The 21,852-nt window shown below is 46.3% G+C and overlaps 1 protein-coding gene across 2 annotated transcripts in view; it reads left to right on the plus strand.

The window, feature by feature from the left end:
* The first annotated feature begins 5,086 nt into the window (after positions 1–5,086).
* The window catches only part of LOC119943926 (protein FRA10AC1), a 73,074-nt gene continuing 56,308 nt past the window's right edge, over positions 5,087–21,852 (plus strand). The window contains exon 1 of one of the 2 annotated variants that reach the window (XM_038765134.1): positions 5,087–5,396. In XM_038765134.1, the coding sequence (XP_038621062.1) occupies positions 5,334–5,396 (63 nt within the window). In that variant the 5' untranslated portion in view covers positions 5,087–5,333. Of the gene's footprint in view, positions 5,397–19,077; positions 19,155–21,852 lie in introns of those variants that run through there. The other variant, XM_038765135.1, reaches the window with a different exon arrangement.

Raw genomic sequence — 21,852 nt, forward strand, 5'->3', positions numbered from 1 at the left:
GATGAGCCTGTCTGACCTGCCCCTTCAAATCCAAGAAGCTCTGTGCAGTCACTCACTAAGAAAATCAATCGGTGAATGATATTTATTCATTTATTCATTCATTCAATCGTATTTATTGAGCGCTTACCGTGTGCAGAGCACTGTACTAAGCGCTTGGGAAGTCCAAGTCGGCAACATATAGAGACGGTCCCTACCCAACAACGGGCTCACAGTCTAGAAGGGGGAGAGACAGACGACGAAACAAAACATGTGGATGGGTGTCCAGTCGTAAGAACAAATAGAATTCAAGCTAAATGCACATTATTAACAAAATAAATAGAATAGTAAATAAGTACAAGTGAAATAAATAGAGTAATAAATCTGTATAAAGGTATATACAGGTGCCGTGGGGAGGGGAAGGAGGTAGGACGGGGGGGATGGGGAGGAGGAGAGGAAAAGGGGGGCTCAGTCCTAGCACTGTAGCAAGTGCTTGGGAGGGCTCGATGCCATCCATTCCTGCCTCCTTCATCTTGGACCGGCCCGTAGGAATTATAATAATAATGACGGTATTTGTTAAGCACTTACTATGTGCCAAGCACTGTTCTAAATGCTGGGGTAGATACAAGGTGATCAGGTTGTCCCACGTGGGGCTCACAGTCTTTGTCCCCCTTTTACAGAGGAGGGAACTGAGGCACAGAGAAGTGAAGTGACTTGTCCAAAGTCATCCAGCTGGCAAGCTCTTCACGTTTGGCTTCAAGGCTGTCCATCCCCTCGCCCCCTCCTCACTCACCTCCCTTCTCTCCTTCTACAGCCCAGCCCGCACCCTCCGCTCCTCTGCCGCTAATCTCCTCACCGTGCCTCGTTCTCACCTGTCCCGCTGTCGACCCCCGGCCCACGTCATCCCCCTGGCCTGGAATGCCCTCCCTCCGCACATCGGCCAAGCTAGCTCTCTTCCTCCCTTCAAAGCCCTACTGAGAGCTCACCTCCTCCCGGAGGCCTTCCCAGACTGAGCCCCCCTTTTTCTTCTGCACCGCCTCCCACTCCTTCCTGCTGCTCTTCCCCCTTCCCCTCCCCACAGCACGTGTGTATATTTGTGCATATTTATCACTCTACTTATTTTATTAATGTTCTGTATAGAGCTATAATTCTATTTATTTTGATAGCATTGACACCTGTCTACTTGTTTTGTTTTGTTGTCTGTCTCCCCCCTCTAGACCGTGACCCTGTTGTTGCGGCGAGACCGTCTCTATCTGTTGCCAGATTGTACTTGCCAAGCGCTTAGTCCAGTGCTCTGTGCACAGTAAGCGCTCAATAAATACGATTGAATGAACGAATGAGTGAATGAGAGCGGCGGAGCCGGAATTAGAACCCATGACCGCTGACTCCGAAGCCCCTGCTCTTTCCACTAAGCCACGTGGAGAGAGAACGGTGTCGGAAAGCAGCCTGCGGAGAGCCACGGGAGTGAGTCACGAGCGACTTACTCCATTCCCAGCAACACAACACTTAAGCAGTGTGGCTCAGTGGAAAGAGCCCGGGCTTTGGAGTCAGAGGTCATGGGTTCAAATCCCGGCTCCACCACTTGTCAGCTGTGTGACTTTGGGCAAGTCACTTCACTTCTCTGGGCCTCAGTGACCTCATCTGTAAAATGGGGATTAAGACTGTGAGCCCCCCGTGGGACAACCTCATCACCCTGTAACCTCCCCAGTGCTTAGACCAGTGCTTTGCACCTAGTAAGTGCTTCATAAATGCCATTATTATTACTTGTGTACATATTATTATTTTTGTTTTTGTTGTTGCTGTTGTCTTATTTCCTAAGCGTGTACTACGTGTCGAGAACTGTTCTAAGTGCCGGGGTAGATACGAGTTAATCAGGCTGAACACAGCCCCCGCCTTATATGGGGTTCACCATCTAAATAGGAGGGGGAATCGGTAATGAATCCCCATTTTACAGATAAGAAGCAGCGTGGCTCAGTGGAAAGAGCCTGGGCTTGGGAGTCAGAGGTCATGGGTTCTAATCCTGGCACCGCCACTTGTCAGCTATGTGACTTTGGGCAAGTCACTTCACTTCTCTGGGCCTCAGTGACCTCATCTGTAAAATGGGGATGAAGACTGTGAGCCCCCCGTGGGACAACCTGATCACCTTGTATCCCCTCAGCACTTAGAACAGTGCTTCGCACATAGTAAGCGCTTAACAAATACCAACATTATTATTATTATCATCATCATTATTATTATAAGGAAACTGAGGCAGGGAGAAGTTAAAGTGACTTGCCCAAGGTCACATAGGAGGCGTTTGGTGGAGTTGGGATTGGAACCCAGGTCCGTGCTCTTTCCGCTAGGCCACACTGCATCTCTTTTAGACTCTGTTGCTTCCCTTATAATAATAATAATGATGATGGCATTTGTTAAGCGCTTACTATGTGCAAAGCACTGTTCTAAGCGCCGGGGAGGATATAAGGTGATCGGGTTGTCCCGCGGGGGGCTCACAGTCTTCATCCCCATTTTCCAGATGAGGGAACTGAGGCCCAGAGAAGTGAAGTGACTCGCCCAAATTGTCACCCAGCCGACAATTGGCGGAGGCGGTATTTGAACCCACGACCTCTGACTCCCAAGTGCAGGCTTTTTCCACTGAGCTCCTTATCAATAATTTATTTGAATGACTATAAGGGGATCCAGAACTGAGCTCTGCGGGACCCCCACTGTCGGAGGGTGGGAGACAGAGGAAGGGCCAGCAAAAGAAACCGAGAGGGACATAGAAGGAGAACCAAGAGAGGCTATTATCGCTGAAGCCAAGGTTGGATAAAGTTTCAAGGATAAGGCCGCTGAGAGGTCTAGGGATGATTTCACAGATGAGGAAACTCGAGGTCCAGAGAAGTGATCTGACTCGCCCAAGGTCACAGAGCAGACAAGTGGCAGAGTTAGGATTAGAACCCAGGACTTCTAACTACCAGGCCATTGCTCTTTGGGCAGCACCTCAAAATATGTCATCTGGCCCTAAAACCCACACTGTCAGGTATCTCCCCGGAAGCATCAAAATACCGGGGAAGGGATATGTTTGCCGAAGCCTTCAGAGCGTTTCTGTACAGAGAGAATCCGGGCAGCAGAGGGAAATACAGATTGAAGTGGGAAGAGAAAGGAGGATGGGAGATCAGAGAGGAGGCTGATGCAGTCATCCAGTCAGGATAGGATGAGAGATTGAACTATCAAGGTTCTCTTTGCTGCCTGGATTCTCTTTGTACAGAAATGCTCTGGGCATGTCACTCCCCTCCTCAGAAATCTCCAGGGGTTGCCTCTCAACCTTCAAATCAAGCAAAAACTCCTCACCCTCGGCTTCAAAGCTCTCCATCCCTTCGCCCCCTCCTACCTCACCTCCCTTCTATCCTTCTCCAGCCCAGCCCACACCCTCCGCTCCTCTGCTGCTCACCTTCTCACTGGGCCTCGTTCTCACCCGTCCCGCCGTTGGCCCCCGACCCACATCCTCCCCCTGGCCCGGAATGCCCTCCCTCTGCCAATCCGCCAAGCTAGCTCTCTTCCTCCCTTCAGAGCCCTACTGAGAGCTCACCTCCTCCATGAGGCCTTCCCAGACTGAGCCCCCTTTTCCTCCGCTCCTCCTTCCTTCCCAATGGCCCCTAGTCCCTCCTTCTGCTCCAACACCCCTCCCCACCCCACAGCACTTGTGTATATATGTACATATTTACTATTCTATTTATTTTATTAATGATGTGTCTATATAATTTAGTTTATTTACATTGATGCTATCGATGCCTGTCCCCTTGCTTTGTTTTGTTTTGTTGTCATTCTCCCCCCTTCTAGACTGTAAGCCCGTTAGGTAGGGATTGTCTCTGTTGCCAAATTGTGCTTTCCAAGCGCTTAGTACGGTGTTCTGCACACAGCAAGCGCTCAATCAATACTATTGAAAGAACGAATGAATGACTATGTGCGTGATAGCATATGTGGGTTGAATCAGAGAGAGGAGTCAAGAACAACGCCAAGGTTATGGGCTTGCGAGACAGGAAGGATGGTGGCGTTGTCTACAACGATGGGAAAATCGGCGGGGCGGACAGAGTTTCGGTGGGAAAATAATGAGGTCCGTTTTGGACACGTTAAGCTTGAGGTCTTGGCGGGACATGAAAGCAGGAGGAAATTCAAGACTGCAGGGGGGGAGAGGTATCGGGACTGGAGACGCAGATTTGGGAATCATCCGCTTAGAGGTGGTAGTTGAAGCCATGGGAGTGAATGAGTTTTCCAAGGGAGTGGGGGTAGATGGAGAAGAGAAGGGGAACCCAGAACGGAGACTTGAGGGACCCCCACAGTTAGGGGGTGGACGGCACAGAAGAAACCCGAGACAGAGGCTGAGGACGAGTGGCCAGAGTGGTAGCATAGTGCCAGTGAAGCCAAGGGTGGATAATGTTTCCGGAAGAAGGCGGAGGGGGTTGACAGTGTTGAAGTTGTGAGGTCGAGAAGGATTAGGATGGAGTAGAGGCCGTCGGAGTTGTCAAGAAGGGGATCACCTGTGAACTTTAGAGGGTGGTTTCCGTGGAGCCGAGGGGATGGGGTCTGGGAGAGAATTGGAGGAGAGGACCTGGAGATACGGGTGTAGAGGACACGTGGAGTTTGGAAAACAACGGTAGGAGGGAGATGAGGTGATAACTGGAGGGAATTGTGGGGTCAAGGGAGGGCTAGGAGAGACGGGAGCCTGTCGTTGGGTAGGGACCGTCTCTATATGTTGCCGACTTGTACTTCCCAAGCGCTTAGTACAGTGCTCTGCACACAGGAAGCGCTCAGTAAATACGACCGAATGGATGAAAGCAGTGGGGAAGAAGCCATTGGAGAGCGAACGGTTGAAGGGAAGGGAAGAAGGGACGGGGGAAGTATTTTAATGAGGTGGGGAGGGATGACATGCGATGAGCAGATGAGTGGGGATGGATTTTGAGAGAAGACAGATCGCCTCTTGAGATACCGCTGTGAAGGATGGGAGTGTTGAAGAAGGGAAAGGAGGAGGGCAGGACTGAAGAGGAGCAGGGACGATTTTAGGTAGATCATGCCTGCTAGTTTCGATTTCCTCAATCAGGTAGGTGGCCAGCGGCCCGGCCGGCCGCTCACCGTCTGGAGAAGAACCCCAGAGGCAGTGCCCAGACATCTCAAGCTCTCTCCCTCTCTTAGGGGGCTTTCTACCCGGGGCGAGCGGCCTGGTGGTCGCCAAGCTGACAGTGGCATGTAGACAGAGCTGACCTGAGGCAGGGAGGAGGCGGAGGACGAGGAGGCGAAGGAGGAGATGGAAAAGGAGCGGGAGAAGGTGGTGATCGGCAGTCAACGCGCTGCAAATTTTACATCCACAGCACGGAACTCTGCACATGGTAGATTGCCGCTGCAGAACTTTGTTCCCGATGGACACCCAATACGATGTTCTAAACACAGTAAGTGTCCCGTACACATTAATTGCCCAGTAATAATAATAAGAGGAAACTCAGTGTTCTGCGCACGTTAGCTGCTCAGTACAGTTCTCTGCATCAAGTAGATTCAGTGCTTAGGATAGTGCTTTGCACATAGTAAGCACTTAATAAATGCAAATTAAAAAAAGTAGATACCCACAGAAGGACTGAATATTCTGCACACAGAAGACCCCCGAAGGCAGCCGGTAGGTCGCTCCGCGTATACTGAGCCCCTAGCACAGTGTCCTGGGCATTGTCGAGATGCCCTGAAGTTGAGAAGTGGTGTGGGCCTAGTGGAAAGAGCGCAAGATGGGAAATTAGGAGTTCTAAACCGATCATTTGAACATCTCTATCTCCATTCCCTCACGTGTAAAATGAGTTTGAATGCCAGTTCTTTCTCCCTCCTGTAAGGGCCATGTGTGGGTCAGGGGCTGTGTCTGATCTGATTGCATTTTATCTTCCCCAGTGCTTAGTTGAGAGCTTGGCACGGAGTAAGTGCTCAACAAAAACCGCAGTTATTATTCATTCGCTCTGTGCAGAGTACATGGGTTCAAATTCCGGCTCCGCCAGGCGTCAGCTGGGTGGCTTTGGGTAAGTCACTTAACTTCTCTGTGCCTCAGTTACCTCATCTGTAAAATGGGGATTAAGACTGCGAGCCCCCCATGGGACAACCCGATCACCTTGTAACCTCCCCAGCGCTTAGAACAGTGCTTTGCACATAGTAAGCGCTTAATAAATGCCATCATTATTATTATTACTAAACATTCTTTCGTGACTGAGTTAGAGTGTTTGCCATCACTACCATTCATTCACTCATTCAATTGTATTTATTGAGCGCTTACTGAATGCAGAGCACACAGTGCTTTGCACATAGTAAGCACTTAATAAATGCCATCAAAAAATAAAATAAAATAAATGCCATCATTATTTCTAGACTGTGAGCCCACTGTTGGGTAGGGACCATCTCTATATGTTGCCAACTTGTTACTTCCCAAGTGCTTAGTACAGTGCTCTGCACACAGCGCTCAATAAATATGATTGAATGAATTATCATTATTCACATTGTAACCTCCCCAGTGCTTAGAACAGTGCTTTGCATATAGTAAGCATTTAATAAATGCCATCATTATCATTAGTATTATTATTACTGTACTAAGTGCTTGGAAAGTGCAATTCGGCAACAAATATAGACAATCCCTACCCAACGATGGGCTCACGGTCTAGAAGGGGGGAGACAGACAACAAAACAAAACAAGTAGACAGGCATCAATAGGGTCAATATAAATAAATAGAATTATAGCTATATACACATCATTAATAAAATAATAAAAAAGTAGAAGGAATAGTACGGTGTATATGGGCTCACAATTATTATTAGTGAGAAGCAGCGTGGCTCAGTGGAAAAGAACACAAGCTTTGGAGTCAGAGGTCATGGGTTCAAATCCCTGCTCCGCCAATTGTCAGTTGTGTGACTTTGGGCAAGTCACTTCACTTCTCTGTGTCTCAGTTACCTCATCTGTAGAAATGGGGATTAAGACTGTGAGCCCCCCGGGATAACCTGATCACCTTGTAACCACCCCAGCGCTTAGGACAGTGCTTGGCACATAGTAAGGGCTTAATATATGCCATCATTATTATTATTACTAAACATTCTTTCGTGACTGAGTTAATGAAGGTTTGCTATCACTGCCATTCATTCATTCATTCATTCGTATTTATTGAGCGCTTACTATGTGCAGAGCTCTGGACTAAGCGCTTGGAAAGTACAGTTCGGCAACAGACAGGGATGGCCCCGACTCAGCGACGGGCTCACGGTCGAGAACGCAGATGAAGTGACTCTCAGTTGGATGAACACGTCTGGTGTGGCCAGAAACTACCGTTCCCTCACGGTCCCCGAGTGGGTCGGTTCATGCCAGGGGGAGGTCGAGGCTGTTGTCACCTCTGCATCTGCAGGGGACACGGCATCGTCTAACCGGGTGGTCCGGCCGACCCTGGATGGACCAGAGGACTGACGTTCTTGGTGAGGGAGGCGAAGTGTGGCAGCGACAGCAAACAGGTGAGTTCTTCTTCCATTCATTCATTCGGTGGTATTTATTGAGCGCTCACTGTTTGCAAAGCACTGTACTAAGCACGTGGGAGGGGACAATATGACAACCAACGGACACATTCCTGCCCAAGGTGAGATCACAGTCTGGGGGGGGACAGACGTTTCTACAGATACATAATTAGACAGATAAACAAGTACTATATGTTGCCGACTCGTACTTCCCAAGGGCTTAGTCCAGTGCTCTGCACACAGTAAGCGCTCAATAAGTACGATTGAATGAATGAATGAATACGTAGATAAATAAATCCCCTGACCCCCATTTCGGCCTTGCTCCTTCCTCTCTTTTCTCCCCCTCTCTGCCCCCACCCAGCTGGCCTCCAGCGAATGTCTGTGTGTTGAGGTCTGTTGCAGCAATTCTTTGGTGGAAGAGACTCAATCACATTACTGATGCTATCGATAGCTGTGGTAAAAGAAGTAATGAAGCAGCATGAACTAGTGGGAAGAGCGCAGACCTGGGAACCGGAGGACCTGGGTTCTAATTCCGTCTCTGCCAACTGCTTGCTGTGTGACCTTGGGCAAGTCACTTAACTTCCCCGGGCCTCGGTTGCCTCACCTGGAGAATGGGGATTAAACCCTCGTCCCTCCAATTCAGAGTGGGAGCCTTGTGGTCCCATCTGATAAACTTGCATCTACCCCAGTGCTTAGAACGGTGCTTGGCACATAGTAAGTGCTTAGCCCGCTGTTGGGTAGGGACCGTCTCTATATGTTGCCAATTTGTACTTCCCAAGCACTTAGTACAGTGCTCTGCACACAGTAAGCGCTCAATAAATACGATTGAATGAATGAATAACAAATTCCTCTATACTAAGCCCAGGACACAGTCCCTGAGATCGATAAATACGATCGAATGAACCTCTTTAAACCCTACTTCTCGTCTATTCCACAAATTCATAGTACAGTGCTCTGCACACAGTAAGCGCTCAATAAATGCGATTGATGATGATTTCCTCTCGTCTCCTGGACCTCACCACACGGATGTCCTCCAGGCATCATAAAGTCATCATGGCTCCAACTGAACTCTTCATCTTCCCTCCCAAATGATGCTCATGCTCTAATGGAGGAGACGGAAGTAAAAACGTTTAGAAATGGTGGAATCAGAATAATTCAATATCCATATAGAGGCACCAGTGTTGAGGGGAATAATTGCACCAGTGCTCTAGGAGGCTTTTGGCTTGGTAAACGTCGGGGTGTCGGAATTAGTTGAGTCAAGTGGACAGAATCAGTGGAGGCCCTTGAAGTCAGTGGTGGTGCCGGTTTGGGTGTGATATGGAGGGAGATGGGCAGTTCTCCACCTGCAACTGACCTCATCCCTTCTCACTTTCTTAAAACATTTGCACTCCACCCTTCTCCTCTCCTCCCGCAGAAACCCTTCGATCAACTCGCCTACTCGTGAAAATAGTCGGACTCGACTTCAGCTCTAGAGATGTGTGCAACTCGACTACTCGTGAAAATAGTCGTACTCGACTTCAGCTCTAGAGCTGTGTGTGTGTATCTATTCAGTTGAGTTAGTCCGATGGCTCGTGTAATTGTTTTTAAATTTGTCTACCCCGTTAGAAGGTAAGCTTCTCGTGGACGGGAATGTATCACATCTTCAATCTGTACTTCCCAAAGGTACACCAAATGGGTGCTCAATGAATAACTGGGTTGTCTCTCTTTGTTGCCGAATTGTACTTTCCAAGCATTTAGTACAGTGCTCTGCCCACTGTAAGCACTTGATAAATACGATCGAATGACCGATTACCTCTGTAAACCCTACTTCTCATCTATTCCACAACTTCCATTTCCTCTTGTCTCCTGGACATCACCACATGGATGTCCTCCAGGCATCATAAAGTCATCGTGGCTCAAACGGAGCTCCTCGTCTTCCCTCCTAAATTTCCCATCGCAGCATACACCGTCGCCATACTTCCTCTCTCAGAAGCCTGCAACCTTGGTATCGTCTTCAGCATCTTACTGTCTCTAAGATCTCACATCCAGAGAGACTAAACTTTGTGTAGTGCCCTTTTGCTTAACATTCGAGTTTTATGCAACCGATCAAGAGCAGTAACTGAGGTGAAGCAGTATTCAGGAAGAGGGCAGAAAACTAGACAAAAAGCGGAGTCCTGTCACTGTAGAAAACCGTGGTCTGCTCCGCAACTGGAAAACCGTGGGTCGTTCTGGTGACCACAGCTTGGGAAGGAAGGAGAGGAGCTAAGAAGAACCAGAGAAGGGAATGGAGGTGATCGAGGGAAGGGAAAACTTCCATCTTAGGACAGACTAGAAAGTTTGGGATTCTCCAGTCTGGGAAGACAAGGCTCAAGAGGGTCATGAGGGAAGTCAACAAAGACGCGGAGTGGTTGGATCGGGCAGACGCAAAATAATCAGGTACCAAATCCTGAGACAAGGGACTCAGCGGAGTGCGGGGGTGGAAAGTTCATTTATTCATTCATTCAATCGTATTTATCGAGTGCTTACTGTGTGCAGAGCACTGTGCTAAGCGCTTGGGAAGTACAAGTTGGCAACATACAGAGACAGTCCCTACGTAACAACGGGCTCACAGCCTAGAAACGGGCTCACAGTCTAGACAGTTCAAATTAAACTAAAGGGAATGTTTCCTCACCCAGTTTGTTGACCAAGATGGGAGGTGGGGCACGGAATAAACAACCAATCAATTGATCAATGGCGTTTATTGAGTGCTTACTCTGTGCAGAGCACTGTATTAAGCACATGGGAGGGTACAACAGAATCAGTAGGCATGTTCAACCTGGAATTCTAGCGGGAATGCGAGGGCCTCGGCGTCGTGTCTTCTGTTCCTCCTCCCTCCCCTCCTGAGCCAGGAGACCCTCCTTTCCGCCGGATTCATTCATTCATTCATTCAATCATATTTATTGAGCGCTTACTGTGTGCAGAGCACTGTACTAAGCGCTTGGGAAGTACAGGTTGGCAACAGATAGAGACGGTCCCTACCCACGCTGGATGTGTCCTAGCTCCCACCCCATCGAGGGAGAGAACTGAAGCTGGAGCACGGGAACTGACTGGGGGAAACTGAGCCAAGGGTGATTTCCTGGTCCCGCCCTTGGGGGGAATGGCCAGTTTTTCAGGGATACGTCGGTGTCCCCGGGTCTAGCGGGAAAGGAAGGACAACAGAGCCTTGTGTCCTCTGCACCTGGACTCCTGGGTTCCTCTCTGGAACCCCAACCCCTAACTTCTCCGTAAAGGTAGATGCCTGAACTACAGAGAGAAGCAGCGTGGCTCAGTGGAAAGAGCCCGGGCTTTGGAGTCAGAGGTCAGAGGTTCAAATCCCGGTTCCGCCAATTGTCAGCTGGGTGACCCTGGGCAAGTCACTTCACTTCTCTGGGCCTCAGTTCCCTCATCTGAAAAATGGGGATTAAGACTGTGAGCCCCTCGTGGGACACCCTGATCACCTTGTAACCTCCCCAGCGCTTAGAACAGTGTGTTGCACATAGTAAGCGCTTAATACATGCCATTAGTATTATTATTATCAAACCCTAACCCTTATCCTAATTAATGGACAGGGATCAAACCTTTCTGACATTAAATAAACAAATGAGAACCTATAACCCAATCCCTTTCCATTCCCGGCACCGGGTGGGGAGCCTCTCAGCTCTCAGAGGAAATGGGCTGTGGTGGAATCACAGACGGGGAATAATAATTGTGGTATTCATTAAGCGCTTACTGTGTGCTAAACACTGGACTAAGAGCTACGGTAGATTTAGGTCGGTCAGGCCAGACACCGTCCCCGTCCCACAAGGGGCTCACGATCTAAGCAGGAGGGAGACCAGGTATTTTACCGATGAGTAAACTGAAGCACAGAGGACTCTGCCCCAAATTGCACAGCAGGAAAGTGATAGATTCAACCATATTTATTGAGCACTTACTGTGTGCAGAGCACTGTACTAAGTGCTTGGGAAGTACAAGTTGGCAACATATAGAGATGGTTCCTACCCAACAACGGGCTCACAGTCTAGATCGAGGATTAGAACTCAGATCCTCTGATTTCCAGGTCTGTGGTTTTTCCACTATCAATCAATCTAACATTATTGAGTTCTGACTGTGTGCTGAGCATTGTACTAAGTGCCTGGGGGACTACACTATAACAGAGTTGGTAGACATGTCCCCCGCCCAAAAGGAGCTTACGGTCCAGAGGGGGAGACGGACATTAAAATAAATTACGGATACGTACATAAGTGCCGTGGGGCTGAGGACGGGGCGAATGAAGGGAATAGATCCAGTGCAAGGGAATCGCAGAAGGGCGAGTGTGGAAAAGGATGGACTACTTAAGATGTGACCTTAATAATGCTTGGAAGGCAGGGAGAGTGATCATCTATCAGGTATGAAGTGGGAGGGAGTTGCAGAGCTGAGGCAGGATATGGGTGAGGGGTTGGCGGTAAGAGATATGAGATGGACGTAATAATAATAATGGCATTTATTAAGCACTTACAATGTGCAAAGCACTGTTCTAAGCGCGGGGGAGGTTACAAGGTGATCAGGTTGTCCCACGGGGGGCTCACAGTCTTCATCCCCATTTTACAGATGAGGGAACTGAGGCACAGAGAAGTTAAGCGACTTGTCCAAAGTCACACAGCTGACGATTGGCGGAGCTGGATTTAGTGAGTGGGTTGGTGTTAGGGGAGAGACGTGACATTCTGGGTTGTAGTAGAAAATCGGTGAGATAAGATGGGAGGGGCCAAGGTGATCCAGTGTTTTAAAGCCAACGGGAAGGTGTTTCTGTTCGATGTGGCCAACGCTGGAGATTCTTGGGGAGTGGGGGAAACACGGGCCGAGCTTTTCCCTTGGCAAAATGATCCATGCAGCGGAGTGACATATGGAACGGAGTGGGGAGAGACAGGAGGCGCGGAGTTCAACAAGGAGGTTGGTGAGAGAGTCGAGGCAGGATCAACGGGGTAGCCGTTTGGATGGAGAGGAAAGGGCAGATTTTAGCAAGTGACGATGGAATCGCAGGATTTGGTGGCAGATTTGACTCTGTGGGTTGAACGAAAGGGATAAGTTGAAGATAACACCAAGGTTACGGGGTTGCGAGACCGGGAGAATGGAGTTCCCGTCTCCGGGGATGGAAGAGTCGCGGGGTGGAGGGGGTGGAAAGATGAGGAGTTCCGTTTTGAACGTGTTATGCTTGAGTTGTCGGCTGGACATCCAAATAGAGACTACAGAAATGGAGAGAGATCAGTTTAGAACAGTGCTTTGCACATAGTAAGCGCTTTACAAATGCCATCATCATTATTATTATTTATATCAGGGCTGGAGATCATCATCATCATCATCAATCGTATTTATTGAGGGCTTACTATGTGCAGAGCACTGTACTAAGCGCTTGGGAAGTACAAATTGGAAACATATAGAGACAGTCCCTACCCAACAGTGGGCTCACAGTCTAAAATGGGGAGACAGAGAACAAAACCAAACATACTAACAAAATAAAATAAATAGGATAGATATGTACAAGTAAAATAAACAAATAAATAAATAGAGTAATAAATATGTACAACCATATATACATATATACAGGTGCTGTGGGGAAGGGAAGGAGGTAAGATGGGGGGATGGAGAGGGGGGCGAGGGGGAGAGGAAGGAAGGGGCTCAGTCTGGGAAGGCCTCCTGGAGGAGGTGAGCTCTCAGCAGGGCCTTGAAGATACAGATTAGGAATTCTTCTTCTTCTCCTTTTCCTTCTCCTCCTCCTTCTTCTTTTTGTTAAGCACTTACTAGGGGCCAAGCATTGCTCTAAGTACTGGGGTAGATACAAGTTAATCAGGTTGGACATAATAGTAACAATAATTGTGGTATTTATTAAGCACTTATTATGTGCCAGGGGTAGATACGAGTTTATTAGGTTGAATACAGCCCCTGTCCCATGTGGGGCTCACAGTTTCAATCCCCATTTTACCTGATTACCTTGTATCTAGCCCTTAGAACAGTGCTTGGCACATAGTAAGTGCTTAACATATACCATAATAATTATTATTGTATATCATATTATATTAATATATTATATTATAATACATACTATATAACATATAATATTTTTTTATTATATTATATCGTATATCATATCAATCACATCACATCACATCATCACATCACACTATATTATATTATATTACAGTATATTATTATGCATTATATTATATTAATGCTATATCAATATATTATATTATATAACACATATCACAACAATATATGATACCTAATATAATATACATGTTATAAAATAACATAATAAATAATATTATTATATTATATTATAGGTAATATATTATATGGTATATATTTATATTATATAATATCATAATATCACAACATCATGATACATATCAATATAACATTAATATCAATATTATGTAAAATCATATTATATTAATATATTATAATATATAACATCATATGCTATAATAAATTAATATAATAATAAATTATTATGCATGATATTGTATTTAATGTTTATTGTATTATTGTATATTATTATAATATCTATAATAGTACATTATTACAACAGATGAGGTAACTGAGGCCCAGAGAACTGAAGTAACTTGTCCAAGGTCACACTGCAGACAAGTGGCAGAGCTGGGATTCCTGCCACCTGTCTGCCATGTGACCCTGGGCAAGTCCCTTCACTTCTCTGGGCCTCAGTTACCTCATCTGTAAAATGGGGGTTGAGACTGTGAGCCCCACGTGGGGCAGGGACTGTGTCCAACCCGATTTGCTTGTCTCCACCCCAGCGCTCAGCACAGTGCCTGGCCCACAGTAAGCACTTAAGAAATACCAGAATTAGTATTATTATTACAGTACATTAGAAAAGCAGCGTGGCTCATTGGAAAGAGCCCGGGCGTTGGAGTCAGAGGTCATGCGTTCGAATCCCTGCTCTGCCAATTGTCAGCTGGGTGACTTTGGTCAAGTCACTTCACTTCTCTGGGCCTCAGTGACCTCATTTGTAAAACAGGGATGAAGACTGTGAGCCCTCCGTGGGACAACCTGATCACCTTGTGATCACCTTCCCAGTGCTTAGAACAGTGTTTTGCACATACTAAGTGCTTAATAACATCATTATTATTATTACATTATACTCTGTAAACACTCAACAATATAATTTCTACTCCTATTATTCCTCCGTCTCCTTCTTCTCATCCCCTCCTGCTCCTTTTCTTCCTCCTCCTTCTCTTCTTCCTCCTCCTCCTAAGGGAACAGAAGTGAGTGGATAGAAGAGTAAGAGTGGGAAAGGAACAGCGTCTTTTCCTCAGGAATATGGTTACAGTTCCGACCCAGGACATGGGGGAGTGCAGCGTGACCCGATGGAAAGGTCTGGGAATCAGGGAACCTGGGTTCTAATCCCGGATCTGCTATTTTCCTGTCATTCATTCGTTCGGTCGTATTTATTGAGCGCTTACTGTGTGCAGAGCAGTGTACTAAGCTCTTGGGAAGTCCAAGTTGGCCACATATAGAGACGGTCCCTACCCAACAGCGGGCTCACAGTCTAGAAGGGGGAATCTTGTCGTGTGACCTTGGACAAGTCACTTACCTCACAGTCTAGAAGGGGGGAGGCAGACATCAAAGCCAATGAACAGGGTATCATTCGTTCATTCGATCGTATTTGTTGGGTGCTTATTGTGTGCAGAACATTCATTCATTCATTCAATCGTATTTATTGAGCGCTTATTGTGTGCAGGGCACTGTGGTAAGCGTTTGGAGAGTACAATTCAGCAACAGATAGAGACAACCCCTGCCCACAGTGGGCTCATAGTCTAGATGGGGGGAGACAGGCATCAAAGGAAGTGAACCACAGCTATTATTCGTTCGCTCTGTGCAGAGGACATGGGTTCAAATCCCGGCTCCGCCAGTTGTCAGCTGGGTGACTTTGGGTAAGTCACTTAACTTCTCTGTGCCGCAGTTGCCTCATCTGTAAAATGGGGATTAAGACTGTGAGCCCCCTGTGGGACAACCCGATCACCTTGTAACCTCCCCAGCGCTTAGAACAGTGCTTTGCACATAGTAAGTGCTTAATAAATGCCATCAAAAAAAGAAGGCATCATTCATTCATTCAATCACATTTATTGAGCGCTTACTGTGTGCACAGCACTGTACTAAGCACTTGGGAAGTACAATTTGGCAACAGAGAGTGACAGTCCATGCCCACACCGGGCTCACAGTCTAGAAGGGGGGAGACAGACATCAAAACAAGTGAACAGGCATCATTCATTCATTCAATCGTATTTATTGAGCACTTACTGTGTGCACAGCACTGTACTAAGCGCTTGGAAAGTACAATTTGGCAACGAAGAGAGACAATCCCTGCCCACACCAGGCTCAGTCTGGAAGGGGGGGAGATGGGCATCAAAAGAAATGAACAGGCATCATTCATTCATTCAATCATATTTATTGAGTGCTTATTGTGTGCAGAGCTTTCATTCAATCGTATTTACTGAGCGCTTACTGTGTGCAGAACACTGTACTAAGCGCTTGGAAAGTACAATTCAGAAACAAAGAGAGACAATCCCTGCCCACACTGGGTTCACAGTCTAGAAGGGAGGAGGCAGACATCAAAGCCAGTGAACAGGGCACTCAATCGTATTTATTGGGTGCTTATTGTGTGCAGAGCATTCATTCATTCAATCGTATTTATTGAGTGCTTATTGTATGCAGAGCACTATGGTAAGCGTTTGGAAAGTACAATTCGGCAACATAGAGAGACAACCCCTTTCCACAGTGGGCTCATAGTGTAGAAGGGGGGAGACAGGCATCAAAAGAAGTGAACAGGCATCATTCATTCATTCAATCGTATTTATTGAGCACTTACTGTGCGCAGAGCACTGTACTAAGTGCTTGGAAAGTACAATTCGGCAACAGAGAGAGACCATCCTTGCCCAAGGTGAGTTCACAGTCTAGAAGCGGGGGAGACGGACATCAAAACAAGTAGACGGGCGTCCATCCCCTCAGAATAAATATAATTATAGCTATATACACCTCATTAATAAAATACGGTAATAAACATGTTCAAATAAAATAGAGTAACAAATAGGCGTCAATGGCATCAATAGAAATAAACAGAATTATAGATGTTTATTCATTCAATCGTATTTATTGAGCACTTATTGTGTGCAGAGCATTCATTTTGTTCATTCATTCATTCAGTCGTATTTATTGAGCGCTTACTGTGTGCAGAGCACTGTACTAAGCGCTTGGGAAGGACAAGTTGGCAACATATAGAGACGGTCCCTACCCAACAGCGGGCTCACAGTCTGGAAGGGGGAGATAGACAACAAAACAAAACAGGTGGACAGGTGTCAAGTCGTCAGAAGAAATAGAAGTAAAGCTAGATGCACATCATTGACAAAATAAAATAGAATAGTAAATGTGTACAAGTAAAATAAATAGTGATAAATTCATTCATTCAGTCGTATTTATTGAGTGCTTACTGTGTGCAGAGCACTAGACTAAGCGCTTGGAAGTACATGTTGGCAACATATTCATTCATTCATTCATTCAGTCGTATTTATTGAGCGCTTACTGTGTGCAGAGCACTATACTAAGCACTTGGGAAGTCCAAGTTGGGAACATACAGAGACGGTCTCTACCCGACAGCGGGCTCACAGTCTAGAATGGGGAGACAGAGAACAGAACAAAACAGGTGGACAGGTGTCAAGTCGTCAGAACAACTAGAAGAAAAGCTAGATGCACATCATTAACAAAATAAGTAGAATAGTAAATGTGCACAAGTAAAATAAATAGTGATAAATTCATTCTTTCAATCGTATTTATTGAGCGCTTACTGTGTGCGGAGCACTGGACTAAGCGCTTGGAAGTACAAGTTGGCAACATATTCATTCATTCATTCATTCATTCATTCAATCGTATTTATTGAGAGCTTACTGTGTGCAGAGCACTGTACTAAGCGCTTGGGAAGTCCAAGTAGGCAACATATAGAGATGGTCCCTACCCGACAACGGGCTCACAGTCTAGAAGGGTGAGACAGACAACAAAACATGTGGACAGGTGTCAAGTCATCAAAATAAATAGAAATAAAGCTAGATGCACATCATTGACAAAATGAATAGAATAGTAAATGTGTACAAGTAAAATAAAAAGAGTGATAAATTCATTCATTCATTCAATCGTATTTATTGAGCGCTTACTGTGTGCAGAGCACTGCACTAAGCGCTTGGAAGTACAAGTTGGCAACATATTCATTCATTCATTCAGTCGTATTTATTGAGCGCTTACTGTGTGCAGAGCACTGTATTAAGCGCTTGGAAGTACAAGTTGGCAACATATTCATTCATTCATTTAGTCGTATTTATTGAGCGCTTACTGTGTGCACTGTACTAAGCGTTTGGGAAGTCCAAGTCGGCAACATCTAGAGACGGTCCCTACCCAACAGCGGGCTCACAGTCTAGAAGGGGGAGACGGACAGCAAAACAAAACATATTAACAAAATGAAATAAGTAGAATAAATATGCACAAAGTAAATGGAGTAATAAAATAAATAGAGTAATAAATCTGTAATAAGTAGAGCAATAAATATGTAATAAATGATAAACAATAGAGTGATAAATCTGGACAGACATATGTACAAGTGCTGTGGGGAGGGGAAGGAGGAGAGGAAGGAGGGGGCTCAGTGTGGGAATCAATCAATCAATCAATCAATCGTATTTATTGAGCACTTACTGTGTGCAGAGCACTGTACTAAGCGGTTGGGAAGTACATGTTGGCAACATATAGAGACGGTCCCTACCCAACAGTGGGCTCACAGGCCTCCTGGAGGAGGTGAGCTCCCTACTGCACCTGTATATATGTATATATGTTTGTATATATTTATTACTCTATTTATTTATTTATTTTACTTGTACATATTTATTCTATTTATTTTATTTTGTTAGTATGTTTGGTTTTGTTCTCTGCCTCCCCCTTCTAGACTGTGTGTTGGGTAGGGACCGTCTCCCTATGTGGCCAACTTGTACTTCCCAAGCGCTTAGCACAGTGCTCTGCACACAGTAAGCGCTCAATAAATACGATTGAATGAATGAATTTATCACTATTCATTTTACTTGTAGACATTTACTATTCTATTTACTTTGTCAAGGATGTGCATCTAGCTTTGTTTCTATTTATTCTGATGACCTGACACCTGGCCACATGTTTTGTTGTCTGCCTCCCCCTTCTAGACTGTGTGTTGGGTAGGGACTGTCTCTATACTTCCCAAGCGCTTAGCACAGTGCTCTGCACACAGTGAGCGCTCAATAAATACGATTGATTGATTGATTGATTGATTGATTGAAGGGAGCCCGCTAGGCGGACACGTGCGGAGGGAGGGCGTTGCGGGCCAGGGGGGCGGTGAGGAGGCGGCGGCCCTTTAGTCCCGGGCCCCCGTTTCCGGCCGGCCCGGTTTGTGCGTGACGCAGAACCCCTCCGCGGCGGGGCGCGCCGGCTCATTCCTTCCGCCGGCGCCGTTTCCGGCCCGTGTGCGCCTGCGCGGCTGTCAGTTCCCGGCCGGCCGGCCGGCTGTCGGGCCGTCGGGCCGTTGGGCTGTTTCCGGGCCGGCTGGGGGCCGCTGGGGGGCGTCGCGGCGCTCGCGGCCCCCCGTCGGGGCAGTGGGCGCTATGGAGCCGCCGCGCATGCGCGCCACCGCCGTAAGCTCCTGCCGCGGACCGAACGGGGTGGCGGGGGGGGGGGGAGGGGCGGGACTCTAGTTTCCCTCCTCCACTGCCCAGCCCCCCTCATTCACTCACTCATCCATCCATTCATTCATTCATTCACTCATCCATCCATCCATCCATCCATCCATTCATTCATTCACTCACTCATCCATCCATCTATCCATCCATCCATTCATTCACTCATCCATCCATCCATCTATCCATCCATTCATTCACTCATTCATCCATCTGTCCATCCATTCATTCTTCCATCTATCCATCCATGCATTCATTCATTCACTCAACCATCCATCTAGTCATCCATCCATCCATTCATTCATTCACTCATCCATCCATCTATCCATCCATTCATTCATTCACTCATCATCCATCCATCCATTCATTCATTCACTCATCCATCCATCTATCCATTCATTCATTCACTCATCCATCCCTCCATCTATCCATCCATTCATTTATTCACTCATCCATCCCTCCATCTATCCATCCATTCATTCATTCACTCATCCATCCCTCCATCTATCCATCCATTCATTCATTCACTCATCTATCCCTCCATCTATCCATCCATTCATTCTTTCACTCATCCATCCATCCATCTATCCATCGATTCATTCATTCACTTATCCATCCATCTATCCATCCATCCATCTATCTATCCATTCATTCACTCATCCATCCATCCATCTATCCATCCATCTATCCATCCATTCATTCATTCACTCATCCATCCATCACATCCATCCATTCATTCATTCACTCATCCACCCATCCATCTATCCATCCATTCATTCATTTACCCATCCATCCATCCATTCATCTATCCATCTATCTATCCATCCATTCACTCATCCATCCATCCATCCACCCATCTATTCATCCATTCATTCATTCATTCATTCATTCACTCACCCATCCATTCATTCATTCATCCATCCATCCACCCATTCAGTCATTCATTCAATCGCACTTATTGGGCGCTTACTGTGTGCAGAGCACTGTACTAAGCGCTTTGGAAGTACAAGTTGGCAACATCTAGAGAGGTTCCTACCCAATGGTGAGCTCACAGTCTAGAAGGGGGAGACGGACAACAAAACAAAACATACTAACAAAATAAAATAAATAGAATAAATATGTACAAATAAGGTAAACAAATAAATAGAGTATTGAATCTGTACAAACATATATACATATATACAGGTGCTGTGGGGAGGGGAAGGAGGTAAGGCGGGGGGGGGGAGGAGAGGGAGAGGAAGGAGGGGGCTCAGTCTGAGATTTGTGTAATTGTCTTGTAATTGTGTAATAGACTGTAATTGTCAGTCTAATTGTGTTTTGCACAAGCCTGACTTGCCTTTGTTTCACTAACAAGTGGTAGGGGGCAAAAAGAGTGCAATGGTTTATATAAAGGAGATGATATTATGTGCAATTCCAGGGTTCTGAACAGGGTTACACGACTAACAATACACTTCATCCATCCATCCATTCACCCATCCGTTCATTCATCCATCCATCCACACATTCATTCATTCACCCATCCATCCACCCGTTCATTAATTCATTCACTCATCCATCCATTCACGCATCCATTCATCCATCCATCCATCCATCCATTCATTCATTCATTCATTCAATCGTATTTATTGAGCACTTACTATGTGCAGAGCACTGTACTAATCGCTTGGGAAGTACAAGTTGGCAACATAGAGAGACGGTCCCTACCCAACAGCGGGCTCATCCATCCATCCCCTCCCCATTCCTCCCATCTCCCCTCCTTCCCCTCCCCACAACACCTGTATATATGTGTATATGTTTGTACGTGTTTATTACTCTATTTATTTTACTTGTACAAATTTATTCTGTTTATTTTATTTTGTTAATATGTTTTGTTTTGTTCTCTGTCTCCCCCTTCTAGACTGTGAGCCCGCTGTTGGGTAGGGACTGTCTCTATATGTTGCTAACTTGTACTTCCCAAGTGCTTAGTACAGTGCTCTGCACACAGTAAGCGCTCAATAAATACGATTGAATGAATGAATGAATTCATCCACTCATCCATCCATTCATTCATTCACTCATCCATTCATCCATCCATCCATGCATTCATTCATTCATCCCCTTCCCCTCCCCATCCTCCCTCCCTATCTTCTTCCCTTCCCCACAGCACCTGTATATATGTACAGATTTATTACTCTATTTATTTTACTTGTACATATTTACATATCCCATTTATTTTATTTTGTTAATATGTTTTGTTTTGTTGTCTGTCTCCCCCTTCTAGACTGTGAGCCCATTGTTGGGTAGGGACTGTCTGTATATGTTGCCAACTTGTACTTCCTAAGCACTTAGTACAGTGCTCTGCGCACAGTAATAATAATAATAATAATAATAATAATGGCATTTATTAAGCGCTTACTATGTGCAAAGCACTGTTCTAAGTGCTGGGGAGGTTACAGGGTGATCAGGTTGTCCCACAGAGGGCTTACAGTCAATCCCCATTTTACAGATGAGGGAACTGAGGCCCAGAGAAGTGAAGTGACTTGCCCAAAGTCACCCAGCTGACAACTGGCGGAGCTGGGATTTGAACCCATGACCTCTGACTCCAAAGCCCGGGCTCTTTCCGCTGAGCCACGCTGCTTCTCTAAGCGCTCAATAAATACGACTGAATGAATGAGTG

Source organism: Tachyglossus aculeatus, chromosome 22, assembly GCF_015852505.1.
Source record: "Tachyglossus aculeatus isolate mTacAcu1 chromosome 22, mTacAcu1.pri, whole genome shotgun sequence".
Lineage (NCBI taxonomy): Eukaryota > Metazoa > Chordata > Mammalia > Monotremata > Tachyglossidae > Tachyglossus > Tachyglossus aculeatus.